General features: G+C 42.0%; 2 protein-coding genes and 1 long non-coding RNA gene across 23 annotated transcripts in view; 1 reads left to right on the forward strand and 2 right to left on the reverse strand.

Moving 5' to 3' along the window:
- Positions 1-4,832: 4,832 nt before the first annotated feature.
- On the reverse strand, positions 4,833-9,290 carry LOC110367095 (protein ALP1-like). The gene is made up of 3 exons (XM_036124838.1): positions 9,159-9,290; positions 7,420-7,711; positions 4,833-5,961 (listed from the first exon to the last, which is right to left on the reverse strand). The coding sequence occupies exons 1-3, from the start codon at positions 9,160-9,162 to the stop codon at positions 5,070-5,072; spliced, it is 1,188 nt and encodes a 395-aa protein (XP_035980731.1). The 5' UTR covers positions 9,163-9,290; the 3' UTR covers positions 4,833-5,069.
- Positions 9,291-11,108: 1,818 nt separating this feature from the next.
- Positions 11,109-22,210, reverse strand: part of scrib (scribble planar cell polarity protein) — a 95,765-nt gene continuing 84,663 nt past the window's right edge. For 15 of the 21 annotated variants that reach the window (XM_036124836.1, XM_036124818.1, XM_036124816.1 and 12 more), the window contains 6 exons: positions 20,749-20,895; positions 20,040-20,182; positions 17,959-17,996; positions 17,585-17,659; positions 14,780-14,831; positions 11,109-12,960 (listed from right to left, as the gene is read on the reverse strand). In XM_036124836.1, coding sequence (XP_035980729.1) covers positions 12,830-12,960; positions 14,780-14,831; positions 17,585-17,659; positions 17,959-17,996; positions 20,040-20,182; positions 20,749-20,895 — 586 coding nt within the window. In that variant the 3' untranslated portion in view covers positions 11,109-12,829. Of the gene's footprint in view, positions 12,961-14,664; positions 14,695-14,779; positions 14,832-17,584; positions 17,660-17,958; positions 17,997-20,039; positions 20,183-20,748; positions 20,896-22,210 lie in introns of all 21 variants that reach the window. The other 6 variants (XM_036124827.1, XM_036124837.1, XM_036124823.1 and 3 more) reach the window with 5 other exon arrangements.
- LOC118556733 lies at positions 14,761-20,608 on the forward strand. Its single transcript, XR_004927314.1, has 2 exons — positions 14,761-15,105; positions 20,012-20,608. It is a non-coding gene; the product is annotated as an uncharacterized LOC118556733 (long non-coding RNA).

Consider the following 22,210-nt stretch of genomic DNA (forward strand, 5'->3'; position numbering starts at 1 on the left):
TGCGTTTAACCCATCGCTTAGGGAGCAGTGGGGGAGCCATTATAGCACCCAGGGAGCAATCTGGAGCCAAGCGTCTTGCTCAGGGACCCACAGTGGTAGTCTGCGGGGATTGAACCAGGTACTTGCAACCTTCTATCTATCCATCCATCCATTTTCTGACCTGCTTAATCCCTCATGGGGTCGTGGGGGTTGCTGGTGCCTACCTTCAGCGTTCACCGGGCGAGAGGCGGGGAACTCCCTGGACAGGTCGCCAGTCTGTTGCAGGGCAACACAGAGACAGACAGGCAAGGCAAGGCAAATTTATTTATATAGCACAATTCAGTACAAAGACGATGCAAAGTGCTTCACATGATTAAAATATAGCAAGATAAAACAGAATAAAAGCAAGTAGGAATAAAATGTAGATAGAAAAAAAGAACAAAAAAGTGGTGATTCAGTTAACTAGAACAGTTGAAGGCAATCCTAAACTAATGTGTTTTTAATCTTGATTTAAAGGAACTCAGGCTTTCCGCACCTTTACAATTTTCTGGAAGTTTGTTCCAGATAAGTGGAGCATAGGAACTAAATGCTGCTTCTCCTTGTTTAGTTCTGGTTCTAGGTATGTAGAGTAGGCTGGAGTCAGAAGACCTGAGTGGTCTGGAGGGTTGATACACTGATAACAAGTCTGTGATGTATTTAGGTGCTAAGCCATTCAGGGATTTATAGACTAACAGAAGTATTTTAAAGTCTATTCTCTGAGATACAGGGAGCTAGTGTAAGGACTTCAGAACCGGGTCGATGTGCTCTACTTTCCTAGTGAGGATGAGGGCAGCAGCGTTCTAGATCAGCTGCAGCTGTCTGATCCACTTTTTAGGCAGACCTGTAAAAACACCGTTGGAGTAATTAATTCGACTAAAAATAAACGCATGGATTAGTTTTTCCAGATCCTGCTGAGACATCAGTCCTTTAATCCTGGAAATGTTCCTCAGGTGATAGAAGGCCGACCATGTAACTGTCTTTAGATGCTTTTGAAGGTTCAGGTCTGAGTCCATCACTACACCCAGGTTTCGGGCCTGATCAGTGGTTTTTAGCTGAAGCGACTGAAGCTGTGTGCTAACCTTTGATCTCTCCTCTATTGGTCCAAAGATTATTACTTCAGTTTTGACACATCCAGGCATTGATTTCTTCTAGGCATTTACTCAGTGCCTGAACTGGTTCATAGTCACCTGGTGACATGGTGATGTAGAGCTGTGTGTCGTCTGCATAGTTATGGTAGATGATGTTGTTTTTATTATCTGAGCTAGAGGGAGCATGTAGATATTGAAGAGGAGGGGACCCAGGATGGACCCTTGGGGAACCCCACATGTGATTTTTGTCGTCTTTGATGTAAAGTTACCTACTGATACAAATAAGTCCCTGTCCTTTTAAGTAGGATTTAAACCAGTGGAGAGCTGTACCACAGAGGCCGATCCAGTTCTCCAGGCGTTCTAACAGGATGGAGTGATCTACAGTATCAAATGCTGCACTGAGGTCCAATAGTACCAGCAGGGTAGTTCTTCCACAGTCTGTATTTCATTAAACACCTTGATAAGGGCGGTCTCTGTACTGTGGTGAGCACAGAAACCTGACTGGAAAACATCAAAGCGGCTGGTCGTAGTTAAGAAGGTGTTTAATTGTTGAAATACAGCTTTTTCAATGATTTTACTGATAAAGGGGAGGTTTGAGATGGGCCTGTAGTTCTGGAGTAGAAGTTTGTCTAAATTGTTCTTTTTCAGCAGTGGTTTGATAATTGCTGTTTTTAGGGACTGGGGGAAAACACCTGACAGAAGGGACGCGTTTATTATCTGAGTCAAATCAGACACTATGACAGGCAAAACTTACTTAAGGAAAACTGTGGGTAGAACATCAAGGCAGCATGAGGAAGAACTTAGCTGCTGAATGATCTCCTCTAAGCTTTTGGAGTTTATTTTGTCAGGATAAGTTCCAGCTGAATACGGCATTGGTTCTAGAGTTGCTGTGGATGTACAGACTGATCTTCTAATTTTTTTGTTGATGATCTCAGAGAAGAAAGATTCTCTTGCATTTTTCAGTTGTGAGTTATATCTGTAAAGTCTCTCTTTATAGATGTCGTAGTGAACCTGGAGTCTGTTCTTTCTCCACCTGCGTTCAGCTTTTCGACACTCCCTTTTTTCACCTCTAACTGCTGGAGCATTTCTCCAAGGAGATTTTTTCTTCCCGGAAAAAAACTTCACTTTAACTGGAGCAATGCAGTCAATGATGTCTGAGACTTTAGACTGAAAGTTATCTACTAGTTCATCAGCTGAGTTGCAGCCCAAGGTTGAGGTAGCAGAGTAAGCTTGAATAAACGTTTCCGTGGCATTGTCCTTAAAGGTGCGTTTTCTTACGATGTCCCTTTGGCTAAATGAGTCACTGGAAATTATACATTCAAAGGTAACAGAAAAGTGATCAGATAGGGCAACATCAGTTACATTGACGTTAGAAATGTTTAGACCTTTAGTGATGATCAAGTCTAAAATATGTCCCTGTTTGTGTGTTGGCTGTTTAACATGCTGAGTTAAACTAATTTTTTTTAAGTGTGTCACACAGTTCTTTTGCACTTCTGTCTTCAGGGTTGTCAACGTGAAAGTTGAAGTCTCCAACAATAATTAAACAGTCATAATCAACACATATCACAGACAAGAGGTCACTAAAATCATTAAAAAAGTTTGATGTGGACTTGAGGCCTGTAAATATTCAGAAACATAGTTCGAACCGGGCTCTTTACCTGGAGAGCCAAATGTTCAAAAGAGTCAAATTTTCCCAAAAACACCTTTACACTTTAGTGAATCATTAAACAATGTTGCCACTCCTCCACCTTTCCTTTGCTGTCTGCTCTCACAAAGGAAATTGTAGTTTGGAGGTGTCGACTCCATCAGTATAACTTCTTCATTAGATTCATGTAACCATGTTTCTGTTAAAAACATTACATCAAGATTATTGTCAATAATGAAATCATTAATTAAAAGGGATTTTCCTGACAGATCTAATGTTTAATAAACCCAGTTTATATGACTTGGTGGTTGATGGTGTCTCTGTGGCAGGTCACATCTGACAGTTTATGACTTTTAAGTACGATTGATTATTCCTGTTTGTTTTCCTTTTACTTTTCTTATTTCTGCCACGTATCATAACAGATATTCCATATTCTCTGTCAAGAGGCCCAGGCTCATGCTGGAAGCGGTCTTGTCTGATAAACGTGTGGCAAGGGCCCGGTGTACGTCACAAAGAAGTTATCCGAAGGTCTTCAGGACAGGCATGTTCTGTGATATGTAGAGGAGGAGGAGGATCTGGACCTCTGCGTCCTTTGGAGGATGCTGATTTAGTTACAGAACTGCGGTTTTCAGAATTAATATGTGGAGAGGATGTCAACTGTAGGCCAATCTTAAGGACTTTGATCATGTTATGAGAAAAATCTTGAAAAGGAACCTCTGGGCTTTGTGGAGAGCAGGGGGAGGCGGGTGCAGTCTTGATCGGTGTTTGTGACGATGGAGGTTCTTGGTGCTCTCTTTGTCCTGCTGAGATCTGGGATGATTCATGGTTCACAGAATAATGTTTGAAATCAGCCGTTTTGCACCTGACCTATTTAGAGAGAAACCATCTCTGTTGAACAGATGTCTCCTCTCCCAAAAGATGTTAAAGTTGTCTATGAAGGTTACAGTTGTTTGTTTGCATGTTTTTTCCAACCAATTGTTTAGCATCAAAATTCTGGAAAAAATCTCGTCTCCACAATTAACGGGCGCACGAGGCCCGCTGAGAAACACCTTGACATTAAGGCCATCAACTAAGTTCAACAGATGAATGTAATCCTCTTTCAATACTTCTGATTTTCTTATCTGGTGACGTCGCCCAGGGCTTTAGCTTGTATTATGAGTTTTTCCAAGGTCGGGCGTTCTTTCAAGATCCTTGGAAGGATGTCTGATATATCAGACACCAGGCCACAGTTTGAATCGTTTTAAATCAACACCTCTGTCTTTTTCTTGTTAAAGAAATGTTTAATCCCACTTACAGATCGATTGCATAAAATCAGGGTCCTTGGCCCCGTGGCATGTCTTTTCTCTGGTAGCTTAGTGTTGACATACCTCTGAAAGTTGTCATGATTCTTCTGGGTCACATTTTGCATTCACACACAAACTCACACACACACCTCAGGTCAATTTAGAGAAGCCAATTAACCTAACAGTCATGTTTTTTGGACTGTGGGAGGAAGCCGGAGTACCCGGAGAGAACCCACGCATGCACATGGAGAACATGCAAACTCCATGCAGAAAGGCCCAGGGTTGGATTTGAACCCAGAACCTTCTTGCTGCAATGCAACGGTGCTATCCACTGCTCCACTGTGCAGCCCCCCTCTATCTATATATCTATATACATAAATATATAAATAATCTATCTAGATATAGAGATAGAGATCTGTAGATATAGATGGATAGATCTAGAGAGATTAGATGGAGCCTTAGGCTCACTAAAAGTTCTCCTCGCTGCTTCTAACCTTTTCACTTAAGCTCTCTTAAGGACAGAGTTGCTTTGTGATTACCTTTTCTTAGATAAAATTCTAAGATTTTTTTTTTCTAAAAAAAAAATTACATCACTATGGGCTATTTTTAGTTTTAGGATTTTTTGAGAATATGAGGACTAAAAGCAGGGAGATTTCAAAAATGAGGCAGGACAATGAGCCTCGAAGTGGAAAACTGATGTGGATTCTAGTTATGTTGCACTGATGTGAAGATTAGAAAATTACTTATAGAATAGGGTTTTGTTAAATATACTAAATAATGTTAGTGCTTTACAATATACAACTTTAAGACGACAAGTGTTTAATAAATATCAGACATGTGTTGATCCCAAATGTTGAACATGAACAATGTCTGTAGTGCTTAAAAACCACTGTATTACCTGTGAAACACAGCTAAATAGAACAACTTTAAAACAACAAAAATAACATCCACAATGAAAAAAAACCAACATTATCAAGCAATACAGTAGTTACAAAGAACAGGCACCAAAGTGAGCAGGAAAATTCCTGCATCAAACTAAATCATTTTGCTTTGCCAAGGCAGGCTTCCTTCGTCCGACATAAAAAAAGAGCTGAGCGTGTCCCTGACGTTGCACGCGGCCCTGGAAGCCCGATTCCCTCCCATACTCTTCACCGGCTCCATGTTTTGCCCTGACTCCTCATTTTCGTCCAGCAACCTCTGATTGTCATCTGGAGCCAGCAAAAAGTTGTGGAGAATGCAGGCTGCAACCACTAAGGTGTCTGAGTTGTGCAAAACTGTGCGTCGGAGGAGGATCCTCCACCTAGTTGAGAGAATTGCGAAGGCGTTATCGAGGACCCTCCTTGCCCTCCACAGCCTGTAGTTGAATGTTCTCTTGGCCGGAGACAGATGCTGACCCGGGTACGGCCTCATCAGGTACGTCTTCAGAGGCAACGCAGCATCAGCCACCATGACAAACGGAGCCTCGCCGAGGTGAGGAGCGCCGGGCAAAGCTCTGTCAGACGGGACGTTTAGATTTCCGTCTGCCATCCCTACACCCAGTTCAGACCCTGCGAACACTCCTCCGTCGCTGGCCCTTCCAAAGTCCCCCACCTGAACACACCTAAACCTGCAATCGGCGTCGACGAGTGCCAAAACCACGACGGAGGACGGGGCTTTGTCCTTAAGAGCCCGACTGTCTGAATTCGGTGGCGCTTGTATGGCCACGTGCCTCCCACCCAGCGCTCCCAGGCAGTTTGGGAAGTTCCATTTGTCCCAGAACCTCTGGGCCACCTCCTTCCAGCCTCCTTCTGTAGGCGCAGGGAGGAGCTGCTCCTTCATCACCTTCTCAATGGCTCCGCACAACATGTGCACGCTTTCTCTCACCGTTGCACAGCCCAGTCGGTAGCTGGATGCCAGGCTGGCCATGGATTCCCCCGAAGCCAAATACCTGTAATGGATCAGAAAACAAAAAGGGTACATGTTGACATTTTTAACATGAGGTGAGGAGAAACAAAAGAACCTGACTCCCAAGTGGATCAGCGGGGAGGGACTTAAGAAGGCAGCACAATAGCTACGTTTACATGGACGCAAGTAATTGGAACAAAGGGCCGATTGGAATAGAAAAGCATCGTGTAAACAAGCCAATCAGAACATGGTGATCAGATTAAGCGCAATCATAATGAAATTGACATCCCGATCAGCATGCATGTAAACGCAAAATTATTTTTTCTATCCAGTAATGTTTCAACTGTAATGATAAACTGCCGCAAGTCCGGAAGACAAACAAACTCTCTACTGTTTTGTTTAATATTTTTGTACTTCTAGGACTTTATTTTGTTTTTGGGTAACTCTGATAACTGCATGTCAAAATGGTTCTAATCTGAACAAAACCAGGTGCACACCCACACACATTATGAGTGTATTAGTTGATTATGCGCACATATATAAAGAGTTAAATCCGATCATTTTATTTTTTTAATCTGAATACATTTCAATCCTCTCTTCTTGTCTTCATAAAAGGTACATCTGGTCTGACGTTCTGTTAGCTGTGACATCATTCAGGGAAGACAGATCATCCGCTAATACCATCTAATGTAGAACAGATTACTGGATCAATGTGTGCTTCTGTCCTTTTTTGTCTCTCTTATTGTGTCTCTGCTCTGTCTTCTCTAACCCCCAGTGGGTCGAGGCAGATGAGCGTTCATACTGAGCCTGGTTCTGGTTCTGCTGGAGGTTTTCCTCCCTGTTAAAGGGGAGTTTTCCTCTCCACTGTCCCTCTTCCCTGTATGAGGGATTGCTGCAAAACCATCAGCAATACAGATGACTGTCCACTGTGGCTCTACGCTTCTTCAGGAGTGAATGCGGCTTGTTAAGACTGGATGCAACCTGCTGGGTTTCCTTATATAGGACATTTTTGACCAATCTGTATAATCTGATTGAATTTGACTTTGTAAAGTGTCTTGTGATGACGTGTTTCATGAATTGGCGTTATATAAATAAAATGGAATTGAATCCGATGATGAAATTCTGTGCATGTAAACATAGCTAAAGTCATTCAGCAATGTTTACAGAGACTAAACAATCACACATTTTATCTAAAATGTATAATCTGTTATATTTAAATCAGAGTCACTTGTGTTGCAGCTCAAAGTGCAGCCTTCGTCCCACATCCACCGGAGCAGGAGATCATGCATCCAGTGCATGGACATGGGGACAGTCCAGTCCACCTCCCTCAGTACCAGGAGTTACCCCCCCCCCCCCCCCCCCCCCCAGGCCTAAATCTCTGGCAGGACCCAAAAAGCTGATTTTTTATGGACATTTGTAAAATGTAATGTTTTGTGCCCCTTTTTAGGAGTGTGCCTTTTTTCTTTGATAATTTAATCTACGCCACTGATTTCCTGCTAACCTGAGACCCACGGCCAGCCTTTGTCTGGGTTCAATCGGAGCTCTGTAGTTGGTTAATTGCCGACTGAGCTCCGGCCCGACGAAGGAGAGAAGCTCGTCCATTTTCTCTGCGCTCATCCGGAAATATTGCAGGTGGCGCTCGCTGTCCATCCTCAGCTCTGCGACCAGTCGGTAGAAATCTCCGTGCTGCCGTCGCTGCCGGTTCAGGGGGCTGACCCACGGACGCTTCCTCCTCTTCAGGGCAAGCAGGCAAGCCACGGCCAACATCGCTCTCCTTCTTCTACAGAGGGGTGCTAGACACACAAGATCAGTCTGTTATTGTAAGGAACCAAATGCTTATCAGGGGTCCGTTCTTCGTACGTCGCTAACTCAGTTAACTGGATTTGATTGACGATTTGGCATGATCTTGGATCGTTTGGTTCTTCGAAACTCATCCTGCACTTGTTGTCATAGCAACATGTGCGCCAGCTTAAACCTGTTCGCTTGCAGGCTTATTTCATGTAAACAGGATTAGATCGCAGCTTTATAAGCGGAGGAGATAGGGAAGTCTGTCCAGCCAGTGCACTTGGACCATCTAGTGGCAGAGGATGGGACAGAATTGTGGAACACCATTTTTTAATGTTTAATAAAAGACGAAACAAATAATGCTTAGTTCCTGTCATTTTATTTAAACAATTATTTATACAGAAAAGCCAGCTAGTCAACTTTTGTCTGAAATAAGAGATAGTTATGTAAAGTCAGCAATACTACTGTCAAATGGTGTATTAGAATTTACTCTGAACGTCCTTTTGAAGCAACTCGATCTCTAGTGCAGTGTTTCTCTTTTTCACATTGTGGAGTTCAATTTCTCTTCTTAATTTGTTTTTTTTTCAGGTCAAAATACTAATTTTTTGTTGAAGAAGCCGTAGGAAACGGATGGCACTATGTGTCATTTTGTAAAAAAAAAAAAAAAAAAAAGTGAAACATGCCTCATGCAACAAAAGCAAAAATAACCCGTTTTTTCCCCCCAGCCTTCTTATTGGTGGCTGTTAAACAGACAAACACATCATTTAACAGTGGCTTTTAAAAAAAGAGTAAGAAGTTGCTTTTTAAAATACAGTATAATAATTAAAGGCTACCATTTTGTAGAATATTCTTGTACTTCACTTTTTTCCCCATGTTCTAGTGGGTCCCGTGGAGGCTCCGACATAAAACAACTAAATAAATATGAAATTATTAAAATGAAAAAATTCATATTGTAGAAAGTGATAAAAACATCTACCATGGACAGTATTTACGCATTTAATTTGTATATTTTTTGCCAGCCCTCTCTCCTGACTTTAGCAGACTTTGAGGTGTTACCTGTCGTTTTAATTAATGACTCAAATTCAGCATAACCTTCCAAGCTCTTGTTCTGCTTGGGAGAAAAACTGTGGGCGTTCTTTGGGCATGCCGAACAGCCTATAGCATCGCTGCTGATCATTGTTTCTACTATGGATACATTTCCCCTTTTAAACAAACGCATGAACGCGCAGTTATCTCAGATAACTCAATCCAGCCATACTAATCATAAACAACAGGTGTGTTCGAAGAACCCAATTAGCCGGATCAGGATTAGCCGGATGAAATCATCTTGGATGTCTCATTTGATCTCGGATGTTTTAAGCAACGTACGAAGAACGGGCCCCTGGTTGGCATTTTGTGCGCAGCAGAGTTGAACGGACGTAAACAATACAGCATTTAAATTAAAAGAGTACCCACCCATGCTAAAAGCACCAAAGTACCGAAAACTGAATGAAAACGCGATCTTCTTTGAGCTTGTTTGGCCAGCTTTGTGGTTTACTGCCACCACGCGGGCTTTTGTTTATGTTGTCGGGATTTCCGGTATGTACTCTCGCGTGAATCCTTGATATCGCGAGTTCGGCGATTAATATACGTAGACTTCTGCGGGAATTCATTTTAAAAGTTTGTTTCATATTATTTTTACTGTCATTTTTGGAGGAATATCTAGCAAAGACGGTTCAGTCAGCTGTTAAATGAAAGATTCCAGCTATAAAACTAAAGTGACAGATCGTCCTTCCACATGTTTTATCAGAACAGTTTATTTTAGGAGCTTCGGACAAAAACTTGATGCATTAAAAAAAAAAAAAAAAAATCCAATATCATCTATGAACTGCTAATAAATGACGGAACCACTTTGTTCAGATTTAAAGTATCTTTCAAAATTACTCAAACCCCATGAACGTATTAATGTTTTATAAAGTTACAATTATAAACTTGAATGTATTTTATACACAGGTTTAAAGAAGTGCATGGTCCCAAAGTCAAAAGATTAAGGTTGAAAAGTATTTAGCTCCCTGCATCTTGTCCTCTACTCAAAGCACTTTTTGCTTCGTATCCTATGCTGTTTGGCAAACTGGACTAATTTCAGCTTTCTTTAAACTGTTTATTACTTCCTGCTACTCTTTCATACCAGGCAGATTTGTGAGGTGCTCAAATAATAACAGTCCTGTTGGCAGATTCTCCCACCAGAGCTCTGGATTTCTGCAGCTCCCCCAGAGGCTGATTCTCTTTATTAATGCTCTCCTTGTCTGGGCGATAACCGGACCGGCCTGTTGTCATTTTTAAAGAACCACCATTTTCGTTCCATTTTCAGGTTTTACAATTAAAAAAAAAAAACTTTTGTAAAAGTTTCTTTGTGAACAGGATTTTTTTGTGGAAAATGTTTTTAAAAAGCAGTTTTGCATCTACTTGAAATAACGTTACTGCTACTTTTAGTGTAATTCTGTTGTGGAAATCCAATTAAATTATTCCACGAAAAACTGCTAAATCCTGTATTTGTTATACCCATATTTAAAAAGTTGAATATAAATTGAGGAAGATGCAAAAAGCCAGTTATGGCTCCAGAGCTGCAGATTGCTGAGCCCTGGGCTGGAGAAATGTAACACAATAAAAAGGTACAATGCTGTAATGTTCATTTCATGATAGGTTTCTAAAACAAATATAACTATCGTCTTTAAATTCCACGACGTATGTGAATGTGTGCATCAATATGATATTATGGGTATAGTTTTAGTTAACACACTGATAAAAGCAAGTTGTAGTTATGTGCTGAATATTCCTGATGGTTATTTATAATTCTCCCATTATACTTTACTTTAGGTCATTGTTTTCCGTTGTGCATGTTTTGTCCAAATTAAATAACTTCAGTTGGTTTTGGCCAAAGTTATTATCAACTTGCGGTTCTCGAGCCGCAGGTTTGCACAGCCTTCACCGAACGGCTGCATTTATTCTGAGGTTAATCGCCACACACAGCTGGACTCGCTTCATTACCCAGTCGACCTCTCAGGGTGATTTATTAAAAACAGGATTTTATTTAGGAGCAGCAGAGTAAAAGGTTTAGCATTTGGGTGGCTGTTGATCCACCAAGCAGGTTCTAGAGCAGTTAAGCCTTGAAAAATATGATTAAGCTGCCTGTGTAACAAATCTGTGTTGCAGTAAAAGCAAAGAGTTTCCCCAATGCAGTGTGGAGGATCCAGGCTGAGACTTCCCTCTTTTACCCAAGAAAAGTGAGTATAGAGCTCCAGCTGCTGATGAAGTTTCATTTTAGCAGCACCAGGACGAGCTAAAGACAACTATTAACCAGCCCAGAGACATTTTCTCTCCAGTTTAGTTTTCCTGTTGATCAAGAACAAAAGACAGCAGACTGACTTCGCTTCTTAAATGAAAAGTAAAATTTATTATTCCTGAACCACAAAATAGACTTCTTTGGTTGTACAAATTCACTAGTTACAGTCTTATATGAGCTATAACCCCCGCACCCTCTGGCCTGTTAGCAAGTTAAAGCCCCCAAAAAGAACGAGACAAAAACAACAAACAGAAAACACGGCATCAATGTAGTGAAACCCATCAGGGGAAAAAAAGAAAACAAAATAGTTGCCTACAGATAGTTAAAAAAAAAAAAACACATAGCAAATGATATCAAACTGAATTTCAGTCAGAGCAAAATGGTAAAACTAATCATAGACCCTAGATTAAATTAAAAAGCTACGACGCTGTGATTCTGCAGAGAAACCCACGAGCCGAACGTCTGTTTCTGATTGGCTTAGCCTCTCGCAGCTCTCCCACTTAAACCGACATAAAGGAAGTAGCATCCCAACACCAACGTCCCCCCCCCCGATGCTTCAGCAGTCCAGACAGGCTCAGTTTTCAAACCCACATCTTCTGTTCTTCCCTTCAGTTTTATTTTTGTACATTATTCACACGACAAATGATTTTTCAGTGGCATCAGATTTAAATTAACCATAGTCAGAAAAATAAAAAATAAAACACCTGCTACCTTCACATCACGGTGGTAAAACTCCAGACAATGCGAAGATGCTGGGGTAGTATTAATGGTTCACATTGATTTTTTTAATAACAATATAAAACACAATACCCTTAGCAGGATGAGTACCGTTGATAAACGACGCTAAAACGCACGATCCCAGGAGGGAGCGCTCTCAGACGGCGAGTTTCCGCTCGCCCAGTGTAGCCTCTCTCTCTCTCTCTCTCTCTCTACGGGGGAATGTGACGCAGCTGAATCCGAACACCGGCTGCAGAAGTGAGAGCGACCGGCTTTCTCGATGCGTCTCAGTTCGCTTATGTGCGACATGTCCAAACATTTTTTAGTCATGTTTGCCACAATTCCCCGCTGCGATTTTAAGTGTGTTTTGTAAAGTAAATGCAAGTAGTGATACGCAGGTAATGGGTTAAAAACTTTGTGAGCCCAGTCACAGCTCTCCTCGTGAGTGAAAAAACTGTAGGACGAAGTCCTTCAATTTGATTAAAATGATAAAACAATAAATTATGACCCAGTGGCAGTGAGGGCATGATATGTGCTTCGAGAGAGAAGATGATTTTCCACGATGTGCGACGATGAAGGTAGCAAGCTGTTCCCTCCTCAGCTAATATTTACATCCCCAAATCTTTTAAAAACAGACGCTTTACAATCTAATCGCTGAAGTTAGTAAAACTATAACCCATTTCTTTTCACTTCTGTTTCCACTAGGCTTTTTTTTTTCTCCTTTGTCTTTTTACATAAACAACAACAATATCACAATGGTGCAGAAATAAAAAAAAAAAACAAAAACTAAAAAGTTTGATCACCCTCAAGTTAAAATAGATCTGATCTACGAGGCAAACAGAAGATTTAAGAAAATAATTCGTCTGTAAGTAGCAATCCTAGCTAACCACGCCGACTCTCTCCCCCCTGTCAGCAGCTGTTAAGGAGCTCGCCAACTTACCCACAGACTACAAAGGCAAGACCGGCACGCAGGATATAAGTGAGTATCTATGTGTGGCGACTAAAAGCGTTCAGAGTCTCTGCAGTGGTTATAGTTGGAGCGCTCGTCTCCGGTGGACTCCGGTCCGGCTTCTGTTTTTTGGTTGTGTTACGTGGGCACGGCGGTTTCCAGGCTGCGGCGGCCCTGCCTCAGTTTGCGTTTGTTGCTGTAAAGCGCCATCTCCTCCAGGGCCGAGGTGGCGGGCAGCGGAGCGGGGACCTCCACCTCGGGGCCGAGCCCTGCAGAGAGAGACACACAAAGGTTTAACGCAGAGGAAGCGTCTCCCTTCGCCTCACGGGGTCAGCTGTGTAGAGAAAGTTGGGAGAAGTTAGGCTGAAACCGCAGCAGCTTTGGCTCAGAGGAGAGATGTCCGTGTTTAAAACCTGCAGGGCAGCTAGGAGGAAGCAGCAGCAGCAGCTTGTAAAGGTACCTCCAGAAATCCCACATTTCAAAACCGTTCACATGCACCTCAGGAATCAGGGAGGAAAGTTAGAGTTAGGCAGGTCACGCTTATATAAAATATATAAATATGCAAAAAAAGGCCAAAGACTCAAGCATCACAGGCAAGAAGTTAGGAGGTTTCCCCGTATGACTGATATTAATGAGCCTAGCCTTCCATGCAGGAGCCGATTTTTTTGGCTGGTTTTATCCGATAAGTAGCCGCCGCCTAGTGGACGATTTATCCAATTAATACAATCTACCAACAAATTGTTTGTTTTTATTTGTTCCCGGTCACAGGAGTTGAAACTATTATCAATGGGAGTAAAAATCTTCAGAAATTTACAAATCAAATTACTTGTACTCATGTAGGGTATTTAAGTATTTTAATACATTTTACAGATGATTATACAGGGTGCTTGCTCTTTTTCCAAATTAAAATTCCAGACTTTTTTAAAACTGATATTTTAAGACCTTAACTTTATGTACTTGTATACTTGTGTGCCTACTGCCTACTTCATTGGTTGAGATTGTACAAACTGTTTATTAGAAATGTTAATTTTTATAGGCTAGTATTTAATGAATAAATGCATTATTCACAGTAAATTATGCTTTTACTGATGAAAACGTCTCAAAACATGAAAATCACAAGTACATGAATTTCACATCAAACAAGTGTTTGATTCCATTAGGCTAATACAGTACGTGACCAGTTAGTAAAATTATAGTTTTATAGCCTACCTTCCTATTTCTCATTTCACAATGCCTTTGAGCATACTGTAAAATTCTACCACACATTTTTTCCCCATACTTTATTAAGACTTTCACACAAAATTCAAGACTTTTCAAGGTCTGGAAAACAGTGTTTCAAAATTCCATACTTATTAAGACTTTCTAGACTTGCGCAAGCACCCTGTTATATGTCCTGAATCCGACTCTAAACTATGTTTGTACAGCTGTTTTATTCACAAGTTGACTAAAATGTAAAATGTTTTCATGCTCTATTAGTTGGATTACTTGAATCAAACCAAAGCTGTTATTGAAGAACTTGGTAGTTTGAACCTCGCAGGTGTATTTCAATGTTATTCAGCCGGTTGTTGATGTAAATTGTTGAAACACATTTCTAAATAAACGCAGCATATACCAGAGCGACTTATGGTGCACAACTAAATTAATTTAGTACACGTCGTCCCCTTTAAGGCTGTCGCTCAAAATAAAACTGGACTCTACCAACCGTCGTCTCAAAACAGAAAATACAGATTTCTTCCTGTTCTTAGTCACAAATAATCAGCTAGACGAACCGTTAATGAAGCAACAGATGCAGGAAAGAAAGGCTCCAGGTTTTTATCATGGTCCTGACCCAACAAACGTGTTGCTGAAGCAAAGCGACCCCGCAGATTTGAACCTGAAACCAAGCTTTGCCACACACCCTGCAGGTTAGATTGAGCAGACCCCCCCCCCCCCCCCACACACACACACACACACACACACACACAGGATCCTACCAATGGGAGCTGCTTAGTCCGGGTAGTTCCCTGAATTAAAGGGGATAAAACAGGTTGAGGTGAAACAACGTTGGTGAAGCCTCTTTAGGTGTAAATTAAAAGCAGAAGTACGTACCGGCGTTGGTGGAGGAGTCGATGTATTGCACTTCCTCTGCTGCATCAGGGGTCTGGGGAGAAAAGCAGCTTTAGATGAATAACAGAGAGTTGGTAACACAAATCCTCTAACAGCCTATGTCTGCCCACAGGAATCCTTCACCGTCTGAGTAGAGGAAGCAACCCGTCACTGAACCTCCAGGTCCGTCAACGCCGCAGAAGCCAGAGAACAGCTACTCTACCACACCCCCCACTCCCACTCCCACCAGAAACCACAGGGAGAATCGGCCACAGGATGCGTTCTGATGGATCGGCCCGTCAAGCAGCAGCGTCTCACGGTGTTTCAGCGTGAGAGATGTTTAAACTAAACTATCAGACTAAACTATCTGACCTCAGCCTCACTGCCATTACAAACCAACACGCAGCCGAAAGTGACGGCGGCGTAAATAATCCGGTTTTTAGGACCGTGCCTTCATGTCATCTCAACCTTTTCATTTAACAACCACACATTTAATGTGTTATATCTGGATTTTATGGGTCAGAGCAACACTAACTGCGCGTTCTGCGTTAAAGAAGAAAGGACGCACGGTGTTAAACGTTATTTTAGCAATCTAAAAATAGCCTCAGATCGGGTAGGAATGCATCTGTGAACATTATAAAGGGTTAGAGCACAGGTGTCAAACTCAAGGCCCGCGGGCCAAATCTGGCCCATCAAAGTAAGTTATCCGGCCCTCAAGACTAAAAAACAAAAAAGGCATATCATGTCATAAAGTAGAGGCATATATCCTTTTAAAGTGTATAAAGTGGCTAAACTTGTGCCTCCTGTAAGTGTAACTCACCCCAATATTAACTTTTTTTTGCAGATAAACTGTATAAACTGGACCTAAGGTTGCTACTTTTATGTTACTGTGCATTTTTTATACTTCTATCTCAACTGGAATGAAATTATGAAATGAAAAGTCTCATCTATACACGTGCAACCGGCCCTTTTAATGACTTCATGACGCCAAAGTGGCCCCATATAGAAATGAGTTTGACACCCCTAAGTTAGAGTCTACTTCTAACTCACGTTATGCTCTGAGCCGTTTCATGGTGGCTCTGCCTGCATGTTCAGGCTCTAGCCTTCTTTGTGTTCGGGACGTTTCTTCACCACAACTTTTATGATTTGTTGTAACCGCGCGCACCTAAAAATCCTGACCAATCAGAAGACAGCTGTCAGATGCCGCACGTTCTCCGTGGATAAAAGGAAAGAACTGAACACAAGGGTTACATTTTGTTTATGTGGGGAGCTTAGAAAGTCGTCAGGGTGATGGTCTAGATGGGAGACGAACCGTCGCTCAACTTCTTTTCCAGCCTCTTAGAGGTCTCCCTAATGTTTGAACTCTTAACAAGCTTCTCCTGTTCCTGCCCGCAGCATCGTGCTGCCACCACCGTGTCTCACAGTATATCAGAGGGAATCACGTCACACTTAATTTGTTAATTAAAACCGTGCATCCTCGTGCTTCACAAACTGAATATTTTGGTTGCAACAGTCGAGAAGCACAGACACCAAAAATTGGACGGCTACTCTGGAAACCAGTTCTGTGGATAAATACTTTGGACGGCCTTTATTGCTGGTGAAGATTCTCAGTCGTCCAGGTCATGCTCATTGCAAAAATGTTAAAAAAAAAAAACAACTGGACTTTTTTTTCCTGAAGTTTGAAGATGTTTCGCTTCCCATACAGGAAGCTTTCTCAATTCAAAAAGTCTGGAGTAGTGTGGACCTCCAAGCTTTATATTATTACCCAACAAAAGCCTTATTATGGGTTTAGATATAAGTAATTTCCCCCTGGGATCATTAAAGTATGGCTGAGTCTGAGATAACATGCAAACCAAACCGAAACTCATCCATCCCTTAGTAATGGGGAGTCGTTAAGGTCATTGTAGGCCTGCAAATTGAACCGACATTTTGAATTGAGAAAGCTTTCTGATAGGAAGCAAAACAACTTCAAACTTCAGGAAAAAAAACTCCATTTGTTTTTTTTTTTTTTTTACTTTTTTGGAATTACCTTTATTCAACAAAAGCCCTAATAAAACCTGTTGGATATGCAGGCAAAGATTCACCATTAGCATCTAAGCTAAAAGTGTCAGAAAGATTTACGCCTTTTGTCAAACAACTCGGTGCATTACTGCCACCTTGTGGTAGCAGCGCAGTTCTACCAGGTGCCATGTAGTATCTGAACTTATAACAATTAAGAATCAGAAACAGCCGACCGTCTGTGATAAACACCAATAAAACACGTAAGCCACCAAAAAAAGACGCAAACTAAAATAAAATAAAATCAAGACGGCACGTTGACGCTGCGACGGACACACAAACCCACGACGTGGACCGGCACATGTCCCTGCGTCCTCTCCTGTCGTTCCCTCAGAGCTATGAAGGCAAAAAGGAAGGACACCAATGTCTCCCAAAGCCAGAAGACCAGAGGAAGTTGCTCTTCTGTCTGACATGTCATGACCCATGCATGGACGAGAAAGATGGAGGCGAACGTGAGCGTGAGTGAGATGCTGAGTTTTGTAGCCATAACCGATGTTCAGGTTAGTGGAGCCACCGTTTGAGGGATTAGTTACAGGAAATACGTTCATATCTGAGAGACAGAGGAAGCTTAGAGGGGCTGGCGTTCATTATTTAAGGGTTTTTTTCCCCTGCAGGTACGAGTTAGTGCGCCACACTGATGCCTCGTGATCAACAGGGACTAGAGGGGAGAGGCAGCAGGGAAAGCCGGGGGGGAGGGAGGGAGGGAGGGAGGGAGGAGGAGCCCTCAGGAGCTCAGCATGCAGCCAATACCTGAATGTCGTATACGGGTTTGGAAGAAGGAATGGCGGCAAACTGTCGGTAGTCAAACTTCTTTGATGACAGGGACTAGAAGGATAGCAAACGGGGATGAGCGAAAAGCGAGGGAGAGGTGGAGGATGAGAAGAGGAGAGTGGGGGAAATATGGAGGAGGAGGAGGAGGTAAAGAGGCTAATGGGTGAACCAGCTGAGGCATATGATGGAGAATTTATGGCAATGGCGTTGGTAGGAAGTCTCCTCTTGCCGGCTTATCAACGAAGAACCAGATGGATTTAATTTAAAAAACTCTTTAAACTAGACTTAGCATCAAAGCCAACTTTACATTAAAGAGCGTGTAAAAGATTAAAAAGCAAAGGGTGAAAGCTTACCAGCCTGCCTGGAGAGGTTAACGCTCGAGGACTGAGCTCTGTGAAAAAACACACAAAGACGTTTGAATTAGCACATTTTAGCCTCTCTACGGTTCCACATGTTGTAAAGAAATACTGCATTTCTTCACATTTGGTCACATTACAACCTAAAACCACAACATATTTATTATAATTATGAAGCGTGAGGGAAAATCTGAAACTCTTTCTCCCCCTTTACTCCGACACCCCAAAATCATAATAATCTGAAGTTATTTTGGCGATATTCATGAGCAGAGCGCATGTGTGGTTTTATTTTGAAAAATCCAGCAAGCGTCCGTGTGCTTCCTGTTACGATAAGTGAAAGGAAACAGGAAGACAGACACTTGAGCCAACATGGAGGAGGACGTGACTGATGCTGTGGTGAGCGACAGGTTTAGAGACCCCTGCTCTAAATAAAACCCAGTTAGTCTTTTACTTTTAGTGAAGGCCGTAAACCCGCTAAAACATGAGCGTCCACTAAACTGACAGGACGGCGTTAATCAGAGAAGCAGCCAAGAAGCCCAACGCTGCTCTGGAGGATGGATGGCAAAACTATTAGAAGTAAACATGCAGCCAGATCTACAGCAAAATGGTTCAAATAAAGACATTCATGCATGGCCTAGTCAAAGTATAGACGTAACTCTCATAAAGTATCTATGGCACGACATCAGCAGAGCAAAGATGTTCTCCATCCAGTCTGTTGGTCGTACACCAACCATCTAAACTCTGATTGGACTAAAAGTTTTCACTCAGTGGGGCTGAATACAAATGCAAGCAACACTTTTTAGATTTTTTTATATGGGCAGAAATTTACTAAGAACCAAACGTCGTCTTCTGTCCTCGTCACAATAACGCAATACTTTGTTTTTCCATAAATAAAAAACGCATTAATGTAGATAAAGTCTGTAGAAAAAGCCCCAGAAAACACCTGGAAGGCGCTACACACAATTCTGCCTATAGTAATAGTCACAGACATATATACGTAGACGCGTCATAGGGCGCAGGTTCGCACGTCAACGTCATCGCCATATTGTATGTGGCAGAAAAAAGTTAAGTTCTGTTATTGTGAACGTGGATCAGAGAAGATGCCTCATTCCTGTGCTGCATGGAAATGTATTCTGGCGGATTTCACTACTTGTATCTGCCTTCTATAAACTAAGGCTGCACCATTCTGCAAAACTGGACACACTAAAGCTGCAGAGTGGTAACACAGGCTATATATATATATATATATATATATATATATATATATATATATATATATATATATATATGTGTGTGTGTGTGTGTATGTGTTATAAATATAAGGATCAATTTGTTAAATCTAAACATTGTGGTCTTCATTATTTCATAAAACCGTGTCACATGTGAACCTTTAGGAACAGACTTTTTGGGTGAGTATTAAAGAGGTAAAAATAATAATATGAGGAAAAAAAGTCCTAGGTCAATAAAGTAAAAATAAACAAACAAACACAAAAGTGATAATGTTATGATAAAAAACGTCATATTATGAGAACAAAGGGGGAATATTTCCAGAATAATCACAGTTTGCAGAATTATTTCACTCCAGGAGTAATAGGGCCAGGTTAGATTATTTTAATTACTTTTATTCTTTAGGAGAATAAATTCAGGAGAATGAAGCTAAAGGGATACGAAAATAAACTTGTAATATTACCAAAAAATATACTATGAATACAAAGTATATTCAGAGATTAAAGTCCCTCTGATACTGTTTAAGTGACTGAGTAAATGCAGATTTGCCACATTTAAGATGGCGGACGCTCTGACGCATCGCAGCATAGGCAGAACCCACCCAACGACGCGTCTACGTATATAATGTCTATGGTAATAGCCACCTGTACATATATTCATAGTACATGTAAACTCTGTTATAATAATCATCTGTATATTATGCTATTGTACATATCTGTAAAACTCTATTCACAGTAATTTCCACCTGCTATCGCACTACACTGCATTTTGTTGCCTTGTACCTGTGTAATGAAAATAAAGTTGAATCTAATCTAATCTACAGGCAGTGAGACTGGACTTGTGGGTCTTACCCTCCATGGGGGTGGGGGACGGCGTCGGGGCCGGCGACGGCGACTCCGTCAGCTGGTCCAGCGCGCCGCCGCGCTTCTTCCCGTCCCGAGACTTGGCGATGACCATCTGAGCCTTCAGCGCGTCCTGCTCCAGAGACTTCATTCTGCACAGGAGACAACCGAGTTCAGGCGGGACGCTCTCGCATCGAGTCAGGGGTGAGAAACGAGGACAAGAGATGCCAGCGGTGGTTTGTAGGCCATTCACGACTAAAAAACCGGGCGCTCCTTGTCCTGGTTTGCTGCGCTGATCTCATTTCGTGACGAGATGTGAGAAATAGAGACGGAAGGCATTCCAGGAAAAGGACGACCTACTGCTAGTAGGTTTACCCTTAGCGCTCACCAGCTTTGCAAACGTACAGCGGGCTATGTGTTAATACACATACCGCCATGACGGCAAGGCACAAAAGGAACGTAAAGAGCTCTACAGCGGAGGAGGGAGGAGGCGACACAGAGGAGGGGAGTCGGGGACAAACTGAACCACAGACAGAAAACACAGAAGACGTGCAGAAGCAAAAGAAAGAAAAAAAAAAGACTAGAAAGGCAACAGAAGCACCGTTAGTGTCGCTGGACCTTTCTGAATCTGGCCTCTAGCAAAATACACCAAAGCACCCCAGCACACCCCCATGATGCCGCGTGTCTGGCCCTAGCGGCCAGGGCCGGAGGAGCAGACCTGAGCTGGGAGGCTGCAGAGGAGGAGGAAGAGGAGGAAGCATGGGGCTGGGGGGCAGCGCCCTGAGAAGCCCTCACTCTGGCCTGGTAGAGCCTCTTTGCCAGGTCCTGCTCATACTGTCTAACATCCTCCTCTAGGCCATAGGGCCTGTGCCCCGCAAGACACAGAGACAATGAGGAGGGGGGGGGGGGGGGGGGAGGAGTTCAGGATGTAGGAGAAACAGGATGAGGAGACGAGACAGAAAGAGAGAAGAAAACCCAAGAATGGAAGACAAAAATCAGGAAAAGCAGGAACAATAAATACGTTTCAGACGTGAAATCAGGAGGGAGGAAACAGACCAAACAAGAAGTCAACAAGGAGCTACCAGCTGGTACTTTCTTTAAAAACGTCACATTTATAGTTCAGTCAGAACACAATGAGCCACATTTTCCTTCCATCACACAGGGTTCCTGTGGATCCTTAAAAACTCTTAAAAGGCATTGAATTCTGTAATATAAAACTAAGGCCTTAATTGGCATTAAAATGTCTTAAATCAATCTTTCTTAGGTCTTAAAATTGTTACCAGGTCATAAATAGGATTTTATTTTTGTAATCCTTACCAAACAGTAAAACAATTGACACAATCATAAAAAAAATTATTTACCAAACGGCTCAATGTAACCATTATTGGTTCCGTCCCGATAGCGGAACCAATAAAATCTGTTGCTTTCGGACCATAGATGCGAAAAAGAGTTGGCACTGGTTATGTTGTAGTTTTTAAAACTGATTTATAGTTTATTTTCGTAGGGAACAAAACAAAGTTTGTGAATTCAGTTCAGTAGTTGTTAAAAATATATCTGTGATTTGTGTTTTTAGCTGTCTTCCTATATGGAATGTTTTTCAAAATTTTAAACATGTCTACTGGGCCAGAAAGTAATGGTTTATGTTAAAATAAACATTTGGGTGAAGTTGTCGCAACCAGGTTTATCTTGTTTATCGTGAAGTTGGGCTTAACTTTTTATTTCAAGTGGCATTAAAAAGTCTTAAAAAGTCTTGAATTTAACTTGCCTTATGCTGTAGGAACCCTGATCACAACAACAAACTATTTTAGTTTAGCAGCACGAAGTAGGCCTCAATTGTCATCAACATTTTTCCATATGGAAACGCCTGAAAAACTGCGGCGTGTGTTTGTGTTCAGCCAGAGGAGTTACTACAGAGAAACCTTTACTGGAACAAAGGCGGCGGGCGTTTATGGGTCTAGACGCCTTAAAAGGTACAGACTCTCAGTAGCCTTCAGGCCTGGACTTTGACTAGGCCAACCCTAATAAATAAATATGCTTTGGTCTTGTTCGCTATGTTGTCCTGCTAGAGCAGAACATCTGTAGGAGCCTCAGACACGATGAAGCATGATGCTGCCACTACCGTGTTTCCCTGGGGAATTGGTGCGTTCAGGGTGAGCTGCCCTTCTGCTGGACCACATTTA

Source organism: Fundulus heteroclitus, chromosome 21 (assembly GCF_011125445.2).
Source record: "Fundulus heteroclitus isolate FHET01 chromosome 21, MU-UCD_Fhet_4.1, whole genome shotgun sequence".
NCBI lineage: Eukaryota > Metazoa > Chordata > Actinopteri > Cyprinodontiformes > Fundulidae > Fundulus > Fundulus heteroclitus.